Source organism: Sparus aurata, chromosome 15 (assembly GCF_900880675.1).
Source record: "Sparus aurata chromosome 15, fSpaAur1.1, whole genome shotgun sequence".
Taxonomy (NCBI): Eukaryota; Metazoa; Chordata; class Actinopteri; order Spariformes; family Sparidae; genus Sparus; species Sparus aurata.
This window is the reverse complement of record NC_044201.1, coordinates 14,131,488-14,147,132: the sequence shown is the minus strand read 5'-3', so window position 1 is coordinate 14,147,132 and position 15,645 is coordinate 14,131,488. Positions and strand designations below refer to the sequence as shown.

General features: G+C 40.2%; 1 protein-coding gene across 1 annotated transcript in view; it reads right to left on the bottom strand.

Annotated features, from left to right (window-relative positions):
• Positions 1-15,645, bottom strand: part of LOC115596492 (phosphofurin acidic cluster sorting protein 1) — a 63,406-nt gene that overhangs the window by 42,746 nt on the left and 5,015 nt on the right. Inside the window, exon 2 of the mRNA XM_030441656.1 lies at positions 518-605. Coding sequence (XP_030297516.1) covers positions 518-605 — 88 coding nt within the window. The remainder of the gene's footprint in view (positions 1-517; positions 606-15,645) is intronic.

Genomic DNA, 15,645 nt, shown 5'->3' with positions numbered 1-15,645 from the left:
ATTGTAATTTATTGTATTCTGACATCGAAATAAATGCTTAATTTATTCACATGTTTGCATCAAAGAGGTTGTGCTTTTGGATTTTGCATTTAAAGCACACAATACGACCACCATAAAGAAATGTGCAAGATACATTTTGAATAACAACCCTGGCATCAAGCGAGCAGCACAGCCGCACTCTCAGAAACGCTTTAGCAATCAATGTAAGATGTACAATCCGCCTTATGGTGCTAATGCTCCTGCTTAGAGTGGTAATGCTCGGTGCCATTTAAAGCACCTGAGTGGATGTGACTCACCAGAGCTTCCTGTGCAGCTCAGGAGGTTTTTATCAATCAGCAGGATTAGTACCATGTCTTATCATCGTCTAGGCTTTGTGATTGTGTTCAATGGAGCGCAGCCCCACACAAAGAATAGAGAAACAGTGTAAAACCGACTCCAGACCGTGACACCCAAATATCAAATGTTTTGCAAATCGAGCCTATCACTCCCATCGCACATGAGAGATCAACACACCCACCTGTATTTTGACAGCTATGGACAGGGAGTTTAGCTCTTTATCCAGTTCTTTGAGGACAACCAGCTTTTTCAGTGTGAGGCTGCAGAGCCTGTAGAGAAGAGATGTGGAGAGAAAAGGAAACAGATTAGTGGCATGACTAACACAGTGTGAGCACACCTTCATGACATGTTGTAGTGTCTGGGGATAACAAGCATGGCGCAGACAAAGCAGCACTCACTGCTGATACATTTCATTTCTACTGTGTCTTTGTTATTTCTTTGGATATAGGTATGACGCTAATTAGAGGCAACATCCAAGCATCATCAATTACTGCCGAGACGGTGAGTGAACAGTCAAGACTGAATCAAACCCTATTGTACTCAGCTTGGTGTCCCTCGTCATCAAGGCAAAGCTCTGACTTGTTGACAGTGGATGCTGCACCAAAGTGCTACTAAATCAGTATTCCTGTTGTCAGCTTTATGTGTGAATTCTTCATGGAGGGTGACACGGCACAGATGCTTTGACAAGGCACAATGCAGTAAAATGCCTTCAGTCAGCCCTGTTTCCACACACTGCTACAAATTTGAAATGTTGAGCACAGAGGCCTACGTGACTCACTGCCATCTGTTCATTGTTAAATAAAAGAAGTAAGAAACATATTCACATATTGAAAAGGAGCTGAATACATTTTTGACTGGCATACTGGGATTATTACTGGGGAGTTTGCGAGTTTCAAAGAAGATAAAATATACAGTATCATATACTGTATTTAATTGAAAGAAAAACCAACAACATCCATCTATGTCAGCGGGTCCCTGTATGGACACCTTGTAGTTGAGGCGTTGTAGAACACAGAGGCAGATAGAAATAAAAAACTGAGCAATATGAGAAGGCCAGACCCAAGCTCAATTCAACACTCAAACTCAGAGTCAACAACTCTCAAGCCAACTTTGCTAAGACTTCCTCTTGACCCACTTTTCCCACCAGTCCTGCTGCATTAAATTGTGATCAGTTTGAGCCAGAGTCAAAGAGGAGGAAGAAAGACAGAGCAAACAAATAGCTATCCTGTCACCCACTTTCCTTGAGAGACACTCGACGACACTCGCTGACATCACCCAGGCACTCCCTGCAAGGCAAGTATGATTCACAAAGACGCGACACGTTCAAGCACGAGGGCAATTTTAGTGTTGACAAAGTTGTGCTGGCTTGTTTAGAAACAAGTTTTGTGGGGTTTACATGTAGTATGGCACATTACTGTTTCTTTACTGTTGAGTATATTTGAGTATTCTGAACTGAATAGCTTTCTGAAAACACCTTTCAGAAATTCAGTACGCTGGTCTCAGAGGTCACAATCCTTTTAGATATTCAAATCTTTAAGCTTTGCATGCTGGGAATTATGACCTTGTTTTAATGAAATGGAGAAAAAAAATATGAAATTTTGAAGAAATAAGCAGCCACAACAACACAAGTCAACAAGGGCAGGAACTTGCCACTCATCATTCAGTCGAGTCCAATCAAATACAACCAATCACCAAACATTCTAATGTGAGCATTGTCAGTGATTTTTATATGTCTTGATAGATTTCTGTGTCCTCTTTCTTCCTTAAATATAATACAAACTTAATTCTTTGGTCTCAAATTCAAATTTCATCCATTTTATACAGAATAATCATTTCATAAAGAAAATTGATAAATAGGTGTGGGGTGATCTCCCCATTCAAGGTAATCAAATTAACAACATAAGCGTGGGTCACTGGATTCCAAGGGAAAGGTATTCAACAACTAACAGAATATATCTTTAATGATGACAATATAAAATATTCAACAACAGGAATGGGCCAGGAACTTGGTGTTCCTGTGTCAGATCTGCCTTTGGCCCAAGTAAGTAAACGCATCATTCTGCAACATTTTACTGGCGTCATCTAGGCGTACAATAGCAATCCACTTGGCTGCACAACTTATTTCATGTGTGTTAGAATAACAAATGCAAATCTATCTCTATTACAGAGTAAATTAAATGTTGAACCTTGTAGGTAGCCCAAAGATCTAGCTAGCCTTATGGTGAGGATGAGTCACCAGAAAGCCACAGCTTTGTGTCAGGAGGGAGGGAGGGCGACAGAAAGCAGGGCTGATGGTTTAACAACATCTCTATCCCGTCACAGCTCTCTCTCGCTCTCTCTCTCTCAGTAGACTGGGATTCACATGTAATTAAAAAGGCTGCAGGCGCTGAAGGGGTCACCTAGGGAACCAGGGATTTTTTATTATTAGACAGAGGTGTTATCTCCACTCCTGCCTGCCACTGTGTTGTGTTGCAAGTGAAACTCGTGGCCATCTGTTCTGGCCTGCTTCCAGTCTGTCCCTGTGCTTCTGTCCAGTGCCAGTACACTTTGCCACACAATCAGTGACTACAGCAACAGACCAGGTGGCCCAATACAACACCTATCATTGTGCTTAAACAGCTGGCAGAGGCATTCAATGGGCCAAAGATAATTAAAATAGTTTTAGAAAGGACTGTCAGTAAGGAATAGGCTATGTGTTTATGATTACAGGAATGTGTTCTTTAGAGTATGGTCTCCCCTCCACCCAACAGTCACTGGCACACACTCAAGATCAAAATATTGGCTTGCAGAAGCCCCTCAAAAGATGCATTAATCCCTCATTTTTGGCATGTCGTTTCCCACATTCCCAGAGAGAGCCTGGGGTGGGATCAGCGCTCGCCTCTCCGTGCCAAACAGGACCAAAACACAACAGTGTTATCAATCCATAGAGAAGGCAGGGTGGGTGGAGAATCTATACAGCAGTCTCTAGTTCAATATTTCTGTTAACTGAGGGTGGAAAGCAATGATAAGTGATACATTTTCTGTCTGTTTCCCAGTTGATAAGAGCCCATGGGGGAAATCCCTCTTTCAGTTTGACTGCTTCTGCTGTAAAATAAAAACACTGAATGCCAAGCTCTTCTGATTGGGTCATCATTACCGTAGACAGAGCTTATTGATCCTCACAATAATCTTACGCCACAAACCCAGTGAGAGTATTTTGTGGGTTTTGATCTTAGTCGGGTCAACAAGGAGGGGAGAGAAACCACGACAAAATGACTTTAAACTGTTTCAATAAAAACTGAACTTGTTTTCACCTTCTCGAGGGTGGGATTTATTGCAGCGCTGTTGCATCAGACTGCATTCATTTTATCTACAGTAGAAATACCCAATAAACGAGTGCTGGATAAACATCATCTGCCTGTAACCTGATTAAACACTGTCTGAGTTTAATTGACTGTGACTGTTAAGCCTTTCTGAGATTATTCTATTCATAAACACAGAACACTTATGTGCAAATAAATGTACTGACTGGGACAGGGCTGCCAGAAGATTCAATTTGGCCCACCACATGTTTCAAGCAAAAACATTCAAAAATACATTGGAAACAATATTTATGTATTATCATTTAAAAATGATTTATTATTTTTCATAATCTAGATTTCTAGGGCTGATGCCAATACCAATATTAGGGAGGGGAAAAAATACAACTATTGATATATTGGCCGATATTCCCTTTAAAACTTATTCTCAGCAGTGAGCCCTTAAATGTGGCTATCAAACACTTGTGACATGTATACAGTCAAAACCACATAAGTTTTGATAAAACTGAAGGAGGGCGTGCTCCTTTTAGAAATGAGACAATTCTCCTATATCTTATAACAAAACAAACCATTTACAAAGTCAGTGAATCTGAAAGCTGCATTGCCACACATATGATGATTTTCTTAGCTAATGAAAAGCTGACATTTTGGAGATAAGTGGTTTTGATTGGACAGCAACGAATGTATGGTACTGGCAGAATATTTTACTTTTTAACAAATAAACTTTACTGTCGTAAATGACAAAGTGTACTGAAACATTACATTTTTTTTTTTGGCCTTTTATGGCTTTATTGATAGTACAGGTGAAGAGGGTGACAGGAACAGGGAGAGAGAGGGGGAGTGACACACAGCAAAGGGACCCAGGCCGGGAGTTGAACCCGAGTCCGCTGCAGAGCCTCAGCACATGGGACGCCCGCTCTACCAACTGAGCTAGACGGCTGAAACATTACATTTTAATGGGAAAGCTATAATTCTGAACTAGACTACGTTTTGTAAAAAAAAAAAAAAAGTAAAATTGGTACATATCGGGAAAAAATATACACCCATATCAAAATATCTTTGATCAGTCAGGCACTATCCATGATTAATCAATCCGTAATCACAACTTCAGCCAGATACATTTTCAGTCGATTGACTATCCTAATGAAATATTCTAACAATCATTTCAGCTCTAGTAGTTAAACCAAGCAGTGTTTTTTACACCGTCCTTCACTCAGCTCATATCTAACCTTCAACATGGCGACGGGAATAATTATAATATTAGATTGAAATTGCGTCCCAGGTAGGGGCCAATCTGACCTTGAGGCAATGCAGAAATTGGAATCATATCCTACACCTATCATAAATGTGCAAATCTTTTTCTAGATGACATCTTCCATTAGTGACATGAACACATAAAACAGCTGATAACATGTCAAAATGAACAGTTACTGAATGCTCTGATGAGCACTGACCAGTAGGTGCCCGAGCACTTTGCAGCTAATAGATTTAGCCTATATGGCATCACTCAGAGCATGAGTAGTGCTGCTCCATCTAAGCCCATTAGTGCGTTCAAGTCACTCACTGTACCGTCACTAACTGTTGACCTTTTCGGGCCTCTAAAGTGAAGCGAGGCCATTTGTTACAAGGTTATTTCCCTCTTTAGATTATACAGACTGCTCCCATTGACAAACTACTTACGAAATCAAAAGTATGGTGACAAGCAGCCTTATCTATAGAGAAAAGAATATGAATGTACATTGAAAGCTCTTTAGTTGAACGGACAGGAACAGGAATCGCTCCTCTACCATGGCTGCTGTATTTAACATAGCAAAAGCCGTGACAACATAATCTCCATCTTTTTATAACCTACAGCCTAATGACTAAATCAAATCACCAGGAATTTTAATTCACAGGGGTGAGGCGTGCAGTGGTATAAAAAGCTGTACCTTATAGTGTTACATCATAGAAGAGTTTAAACCATAAACATATACTTATTATTGGACATTAATGGAAGGAATAGGATATCAGAGCTACTGTTGAAAGTACTGTACAATGAAAGATGGTCCTTGTGCGGCTACACTTGAATCCTTTCACGTTTATCTGTCCTGAACAAACAAAACAACTATCAGGCAGTTCACTCAAACAGCCGTGGTCAAATATTTGGTTTTAGATAAGAGGCCTATGATTGTAGGCTATATAGCATGGTGTATTGTCTTATCTCCCCGTAATCCATTTTCTCTACCACAATAACAAGAAGACTTCAGAGGGATGAGTAACAAGTATTCAAAGTTCTTTTCACACTTCATCACTTAAGTATAAAGTATTTTTGATCTACTGAGTAACCAGCGACAAAAAGAGGATAAAAGGAATGTATGACACAAATGTGCATCTTCACCAAATTCAACTCATGTATGTTCAAACATACATTTAACAAAGTTTCTCCCTCCCTTCCGTCGCAGAGTGAGATACTCAGCCCACCTGTATTGAAGCACTGCTGAAACATCAGTGGAAACCAAGTCCAATGCGGGAGGTGGATTAAAGGTGGACAGCAGGGTGGAAGTCAGAGAGCAAAGCCCAGGGACACACATGCTCTGCTTGGCGAAAAATCCTTTTTGTTAGCCCCTTCCTGACCTCAACCTCCCCTGAGTCAGGCTGGCTTTCTTTAACACACATATGGGGCCTCACACAGGTTTCTCTGTAGTCAGGTCTCAAAGAGGACTTCAACCACTCGCCGCTTTGAGTTTGGCTCTTTGGTAAAATGATATGTCTTGCCTGGAGAATGCTTATGTGACAGCAGACATAGTTTATATTACACTGACATCAAAAGGTATTCAAAAAATGTAAGCCCCAAATCTGAAATCAACTCCCCAGACACTTGGCTTCGGCATCAGATGTGACTGGAAGCATCTGAGGAATTATCATTTAAGTTGAAGGGGAATACATTAAGAGTTGGTTCTTTGTTTTTGTCACAAGAAAGAAAAGAAGTCTGAAGAAAGTCTGAACATAAAGACGCAATTCAAATACAGACCCTCATAATATAAGCAGAAATCTTTACGATATACAATTGTTTCATGTGTCCTAATTGAATTCATATAGCAACAGTTCAGATGACAACAATACTTTGGGGTTAGGGTTAGTCACAATCACACAAACACAAACACAAATCCAATCTACACCACATCCTCAAAGCCTTTAGTCCAAGATGCACTGTAGTGAAAGAGTGAATGTGTGGCTACTATCACAATGCTATTTCTGGACCACTTTAGTGACAGCAATGTCTTAAATACCTTGCAATTCCAACACCCTAAATTTTAAGTGCCAACAAAAGTGCAAACAACACAGCAGCTTATGAACATCCCATGGTCATAGATCTGTTAATCAAAAAAGGCCTGTGTTGAAAGTGAGTGTCATTTAATAATTTATATCATTATATTTTATGCTTATCTATAAGTATTAGTAGCAGTTAAACTGTTTCCATCTTCCTATTCGCAAAAATATATCTTTATCAATAGGGCCATAAAAAAAAGTTAATCATGCAAATGTGGACATGGGTCCTCAGGGACTGAACAAACATGCATGGCACTGAAAGAGAGGCCACCAAATCCTCTGAGTTGAACGATATATGCTGCCTAAACAAAAACACACTTTTTGTAGTTCTTTTCCCCTGGTCAGCGTTCTGGTTGATGTTTTGCCAGTTCCATGCCCTCGGATCACTGCACAGCAATTGTCAGAGGCACAAAGCAGGGGGAAGTGGAGGATGGAGGATGAGTGATGTAACAGAGGGCTGAATGAAAAAGAGACGGTCTATGTTTGGTATGTGCCCGGGGGGACTTCCGAGCTCGGGAAAAAAAGACTTCAAGTCATGCTTTTAGTGCTTTCAATGTGCTATTCCTCGTATTCTCTGTTCAAGATGTGAATGCGGTCATATTCTTTAAATAAAGCATGCTTGAACATAACGCTCTACATGAAATTCCTACAGAAGCAGTGTATAGTGCCGGCTTGTATGTGGGGGACTGACAGAAAAACCCTTTCTCTCCTGTCAAAGCACAGGCTGAGGAAAGCCATAGCACTTTGTTCTTTCATAACACTATTATTTGCTCATGTCTAGTTGTATAATTCAGTCCAAATAAAGGGAAAACCATTCTAAAATCTACTTCTTCTGAATATTTTATCCTCCTACAAGTAAAACAGTGGCGAATGTATTGACTGTGAGGGCTAGCCCATGGAAATGGTGAGATTCAGGCAGTTATACACTTCAGTTTCTATTGTTTATTTTATGCATTTTATTTATAGCAGTTCAATCAAACTGCAAATGAAGACAAAAGGGAAAAAAAACAAAGCTACATTCTAAAATCCACTCCCACACCACCCACATAAATGTTCTTTAATAAATTAATCCTTTTTATATTTTTGGTTTCAAATTAACAGTTTTTATACAAAGACTGGAAAGCAATGGAGATTGCAATGCACTGGACCTAAGGAGGGAACAGAGAAGCAGTGAGGAGACTAATGGTAGAAACTTTGCCGGCAGCTAGATTCATTTTTGAATCCAATCTATATCACGAGTAGGGCTGCAGCTATCAAATATCTTTAGAATTCAGTATTCTACAGATTATCCCATTGATTAATTAAAAAATAATTTTGCCAGTCCGCAATAACAGTCTGTGTGGAAAAGTGATCCCTGAGGTAAGCAGGCCACATAACGTAGGTGATAGGAATTGAACCAAGCCTCGAGGCAGAGATTTTGCTTTGACCATTTTTTGTAATCGAATTATTCGTGTTACTCGAGTTATCGTTTCAGCTCTAATCACGAATTATCAAAATAAAACCAGAAAACTAATTTCACTCAGATGGGTGGGGAGCTTAGCCTGTACTGAGGCTTGCATGCAAACGCTATTTTAGCCCCCAAATATCAGGTTATGAGCGCCAGATGGCCATATGCTGGTTGAGGCTTTAATTCCCTGAATGAAATCTTCTCAAGGTCACAGTGAAAGAGGAGGAAGAGGCTGTGACCAGGCACAAAGACATAACGAGAACAAGTGGAAGCTAATCATTTTGAAGAGCCTGATTTCTGTGACTGTTCATGTTTACGACACAATTAGCATGACAGCAACTCAACTTCAAGGTTAAAAGCAGCAAAATAAGACTGAAATCAAAGAGACCTTTGGAGAAGAAAGTAACCGTCATAAGGCAGCTTCTCTGGACAAGTCATGAGTCTATTTTTTGTTTGATGTCAATACATTGCTGAAAGTCAGAGGTCAGTATTGAGACAGAAATTAAATGTATCCTTTAATCTGAAACAATGAACATTTCAGATTGGATATTAATTCTCATAATGCAAAACAACAGATGGTGTGCACTCATTAATGAAAACACAAAACAAAATATTTGATATTTAGACTGCAGCTTAATCCTGTCCACAATTCATGCAGTCATGTGCTTAAGCTAACAGAGCCCATACAATGATATGTAGATATAAAAGTAAATCTTTGGAACATCGCATATTATAAAGATCAATTGTTTCGTTAAAATTGGAGACCTGAAGACCAATCAGTAACAAAAAATATATAACTGTCAGCCATTAACTGTGGCATTCCAGAGCCCCCTTCAATCTCATTCACCTTACAACACTGCTTTTGTTCAGATCAATTGCGCTTCAAGTGGTATCATCTTTAAAGGATCATTTGGACTGTTAAATATTTTTTTTTATCAATATGGCCTTTAAAGTCTGTCACTCAACACAGTTTTTGTTGGGTCATTAATAGCCTGTATTCAAGCCTTGTTGGGCCAACAGGTGCCAAGACATGAGCTGCAACGAAGCGATTTGGTGCAATGTGAAGGCATGACAGGTGTCATCACTCAGGTATGAAAAAAAACCCTTAGGGACATTTCATGAAAAGAGAAATAGATTGGAGGAGCAGATAAACCAGTCATTTCCGAGAATGCGAGAGAAGAGGCTGTAATAGCTGCACTCATATCTGTCATAATACTCTGTAATATGGTCTCTGAACTCTATGGTCATGAGGCTCTCCAGAGCAGTGGTTGAATCTGACTGTTGTCGGGATTATCAGCACTTTTTATGTAATACAACACTGTGCTGCTGCATTGGAGCTCAGTGCCAGATTTAGTTTCCGCTTGGTGATTTAGGCTAGTGCTTTCCCTCAAACGCCCGTTTGAAAAAGATTTATATCTGTGAAGTGTGAATCAGCGGTTTGACCAGTATGCTCTTGTTATGTGGGTGGTTTGGTAGAATCCTTCAAAGAGTTTTCACTGATAATGAAGGGTGTGCTAGCAAGTTGTGTATGCTTTCTATTGAGAAATATGGGGCAGAAGAAAAAGTCTTGTTCAAGGTAAGGCAACCAAAAAAAAAAAAAAAAAGATCTGTTCCCATATTTTTTCATGAAGTCAAGCACATGCTGTGAACAAGAGCTTCCCCTAGTTCAACAGGCAACAAGTCAAATTAATAAAGATGACTTAAACACAAGACACACATTATAACACTACAGGCTGACATGACTTGTGAGTCAGCAATCACAGAGCACTAAATTCATAATTCAACATTGTCTCTTGCTTTTAACAAACAAAACAAAGCTCCACTGAGCTTCATCTGACTTCTTTTTGGTTCATTCTCAATTAAATATACAGCCTCATGTTGCATTTATACCTCAGGGATTTGACAATCATTGCTAGGGTCTCGGTACATGGCTGCCATCCTTTGTTGCAGTTTTTGCAGTGCTTAACAGCCCTTTTGTTCAGCGCTGAACACAAACTGGTTAGGTCAGCAGGCCCATGTTTGTAGTGGCCATGCAAGACAAGATCAGACCAGACATGACAAGTTTACAGGCTAAATCAGAGCCAGTGTAAGACACCTTGCAGAATCATTGGCCGATGCGGGCTGCTGTGTTCGCCGATCCGGCATTATTTACAGACAGGCGTCCACAGGCAGCTCCGTGTTGCTGGAGACGCTGCAAGAAATGGCAGAGCAGTAAACTAATCCAGTGTGGCAGCATTTCACAGAGCACTGTTCTACCTCACCTGTTTTTAATATTTGTTAAATATTGTTTACTTGTTCTTGTTCTACCTCACCTGTTTTTAATATTTGTTAAATATTGTTTATTTGTTCTTGTTCTACCTCACCTTTTTTAATTTCAATAAATGTTCTTTTTTTAAAATTGAGACTCGTAACATTTGTTATCATCATTGTGTAATTTTTATGATGTAAATTGAGGGAGCAAAAGTAGGATCGGCTCAAGAAAATCGTCAGTCCGTATCGGTCATTGGCTAAGGCTGATGAAAAAAAATCGGTATCGGCATCGGCCCTAAAAATTCTCATATCGGTCGATCCCTAGAGGTAATATGACAGATGATATCTCCCTACTCATAAGAGCATTATGATGAGATCATTGTTTGTTATACAGTAAGGGTAGGTCTTCGAGTTCATGCCTGCCGTATTCGATGACTTTAAACTGAGTGTATAGTCACCAGTCCAACAGACACAAGTGAATCCCGTGAGGGTCACAGCCTCTGACAAAGTTTTGACTGAGCTTTAAAATCCTATTAGGTGGATGGTCTAGAACCTTCCTTTGCCTGGACTCTACTAGTAGGATCAAAAGCTCAAGAGCAAAGCCTTGTTTAAAACAATCTCTCTGTCTCACTTACTGACTGGGAATATTCAATCACACTGAAAGAAGAAAGCAACAGCAGAAAAGAAAAGGTGCTTAAAAATGACAGATGGCTATTTATTCATAGGGTTACTAATTCTAGACGCGCTGTAAATGTGAAGGCATTTTCCAGGCAATGGATGAACTATAATGATACATAATTATAATGTTCCTCAATAAAGACCAGAATTTAGCCACTATTGTGCAGCCCTAGTTACTACACAGGAAATATTTGGAATTGCAAAACAGAATGAATAAATTAAAATGTGCAGACTTTGTCAGAGTCCAGTATTTATAGCTGGGGGAGCTTATGTAAGCCTTTTCCAAAATCTCAGAAGATGTTTAATCTTAGCTATGGTGAATGGGCCAGATTGGGCAAGGATGGAAATGCATGACCTGTGGGAGCTTTTACACATTAGAATCACAATTTGGCTGGTTGAAAATATTATAAAAGTACTGATTGTTAGCAATCTAAGAAGCAGCAAAGACTATAAGATATCCCATTCACCATGTTTGAAGGCGTGAAACCCAGTGTTGCCTTAGTGTACTGACATTTCATCTCAAGGATCTATTTAGTTTTTCTATACATATTTCATGCTGCCATATGGTGCCTCTGATGAGCAGCAGACAGGATTAAGTCTGCCATTTAACTATTGCAACGGCCATGATTGTGTCTGTTTTTCTGCGCTCATCAATCAATGATTTTGCAGAAAATACAGAGTGATTGTGTTTTTACTGTATCCTGTATGAGGGATTCATATCAGAAAACCTTGCTCTGGGAGCAATGTAGAGCGCCGTTGTGTGTTGTCAGTGCTTATGATGCTAACTGCACTGCAGATGACAAACAGGCCTTCCAAAACTGCACTCTGACTCAAAACTATTTTCTGCAATGTAGACAACACTTCCTGGAAGAAAAATGAAGGGTCACTATGAACTGGGAATGGTGCAATCAATAAAGGCATCATGGTTAGCATCAGCAAATATGCTCAAACTTCCCAGAAGAACGGATACTTAATTTAAAAAAAAAAAAAAAGGCGTACATCACAATAAACATCTGTGCAGCTATAATAGCCACTGATGCTGCTGATTTATCAACTGATGTATGTATTTATAATGTCTTGGTACTATTACTTGGGCTTTAATGGCAGCCCAGAAGTGCTTTCTTACTATCCCCCCAGTCCATTCCCCTGGCATCATATGTCCAAATGACTAATGTGCTGAATGTATCCGAGATCCAGTTTCGCCAGAGTTTTTATACGCAGACCTTGCTTTTCTCCTTATCCATGCTTTGGTGATTTTTAGATCTGTGATAACTGAGAAATAACGCACTGAGCGGTAGAGATTTCTTGTTGCAAGGCAGACTGGAAAGTACTTGAAGAGGTAAAATAACTCAAGTCATTTCAAAAAAAACTTTGAGGCCCAGATTTCTGCATAAGCATTAAGAGATAAGCAGTTTTGTCCAAACTATTTATCAATCAATAGCTTATTTACACATAATCCAACATTCATGCCAATTTTACATCATGACTGGGCATCTGTGCAGAGAAGAGAAACAAGCCAGATTTTGAACTTCTATCTTTTATATTCCTGACCCGACTATTTCTGTGATTTTTTGGTGTGTGGGGCACAAAGCATCACTAAGGCCCCAATCATGAGGAGACTAATCGACAGTCACGCCGGCTTGAAAAACATCAAAAATGGTGAAGCGTTCATTGCGATGTGCCTCAGTGTGATCAGCTGCTTAGAGTGAATAAAGGAGAGACTCATATCTAAGCTAAATTGTATCTCTTCCCTTATACAGTGGCTGTATTTTCAACTTGTCTTTGAGGGGGGCTGTTCAGACCAACGACAAACGCTTGTTTTCTTATGTGGTCAAACTCGATGTGGCAAGAGCTAGTTATGATGGAGTAAAACCAGGCCCTTAAGCCTATTCCTCGACCAACTCAGTTTTTCAAATGGACAAATCTAATTAAATTCAGTTTACGACTTAAACGTGGCCTAATTTCTGTCCAGAAGTGTAGAAGGCGAAAAGAGTAGCAATACTGGGGTGTGAGCTAATTCAGCAAAGGCACATTGAGGGAAAGCGGACTCCAGACAGTTCAGACTTCTTAATCTGTGATTAGACAAGTGGGCAGGGCATCCAGCTCAATGCTATTTGAGAGCTGACACTCGAGGGACTGTTATGTCTTCAGCTAGACAGCTAAGGCAAAAGTGTTGATTCTTTTCTCAGGATATTATTTAGCTTAGACAAGGGCAACATTTCCATTGGGCTTTAAAGCACAGCAATATGATTTTAAAAAATGGTCTAAGGGCTGGCAATAATTATGAGATTTTGCACAAAAAACATTTGACTCAGTTGGATAAACACAACCACACATGGCTGGCTTTTATTTACACCACCAGACAGTGCTAGATTGTAGCACAGGATATCTCACTGCCTTTATGATAATGCTTCATGTTTTCAAATGGTCTGTCATGTGCTCTCATTCATCCACTGTGTTTTGTCTCTGAAATAATGGTCTCTGTGTTGCTGCTGGCACATACAGCTCAGGAAATGCCTGAATGGGAGAGGTGGGAAATAAGTAGAGAAAGAACAAGAGAGAAACGCCAGTTGAGAGACATTGTCCCCAATGTGCTTATTTTGACAGGATCCTCCCTGTGTCGGAGGACGGTTTCCTTGCCTCACTTGTTGGATCGGGAAGTTGGATCTCTTCACGAGTAGAGACCCGGTATCCACCCACACAAGTATCTGGCCTTTCTCACATACTGAGGTCCAGGCAGGGGGAAACAAACCCTTCTTCCCTTTGTGAGGAATTCAACATGAGCATTCAGCACATGCCCGCTCTGGGCCAGTTAAGCAAAACTCCTCAACGGGGTCAGCAGTCTGCAGCTCCAATACTACCACTCCTCCCCTCCCAGAGAGCAGGTTGTTGGTCAACAACATAATACAGAAGGGGGTTGAGGACAGACCAAAGCTGCCTGGCTTCAGCTCCACCAGCAGCTCTCTAGTTGCCAGGAATGTGAAACGTTTCCCAAGGAAATTCCTCCTCCTCCAGGAAGACATGGAAGGAAACCATGAGAATTTTGACACATTGCAGGCAGTGGGAGTGAGCATGAAAAAGAGAGGAGGGAAGGTGCTGATTGGTCTACTGCTAGCAAAGTGTATGAACAGCATTGTTGAGCATGGTGCAGAGTAATATTCCAATTGCTTATAAGAAGGGACCTACAAAAAAATGTACATTTTAATTCCTTATAATCGTAATAAGCAAAATATCATTAAAAGCAATTATATTGCATGGCCAATATCATCACTTTCACTTGCTACTTCAAGCCGCAGCAACATATCATTGAGTCTGATCTCTTTAGGTGAAATTATCTTCAATAAGGCTTTTCCTTTATCTATGATTTGGGTATTTTCCCAAGCCCCTGTCCCTGAAATAAAAAAACTGCAATCGTACTGTGGCTCTGGGGCATTAATACAATCTCAGTTAACTTTGGGGATAACTCTTCTATGTTTTCAAACTAGGGAACACTAACTAGATTATTTTTGCGCATAGGTAATTCAACGTTCAAAAGTATCTTCACATAAAACCAGAGATTACAGAGATTCCCTCATTTCATCCATTTAGTTATTGACAGACTGTCGCTACAGCTAGCTCTCAGGCTCCAGCCAACTTGACTCAAATTAATCAGCAATCAATCAAGAATCAGATCAGTGAGCAGAACTCATGGCACTGGTATCAATAAAGTTTTTATCAATTCCAATCCCCCCCAAAACTGTGACAATTAGTAGCTGTTTGACTTTGACATCACAGGAACAGTGCCCTCTCTGTGCATCAGATGTCTGCTGATGTGGCCAGACAAAGATTGTAAACATGATGCAGACGGACGTAGAGTGCTGTGTGACAATCCTGAAGGGCACTGGAGATTGCGAGTGAGCCTTGTTTATGATTGCAGAAGGAAGCAGAGGATTATGTAGACAGTGTCTGTGTGCAGCATCAGATTACCAGCTCTTCTTTTCCTGTTATGAAATCAGATTAATGCAGCTCCCCTGCTAGGAGAAACAATATCTAAGCCTTGAGATGGGGGGGTCATCGAGGAGGTGAAAGGGGAAGGTAAGATCAAATAATCTGACAGCCAGGCCTCCTGTATTTCTATCCTGATTTTATGGCTTCATCTTTGGTATAATGAACATATGGAGAATTAGCTGTCATATCAAAGAGATTAAGGCCATGGATGATACTGTGCGGCAACAATTCAAACTTCAGGGTAAAATAAATGTCTGTGTGTATCAAAGCATAAGGGATATGTAAAGACTTTGGGCTGGCGGCTTCATCTCCACTGACCTACAACAAAATAAGAAACAC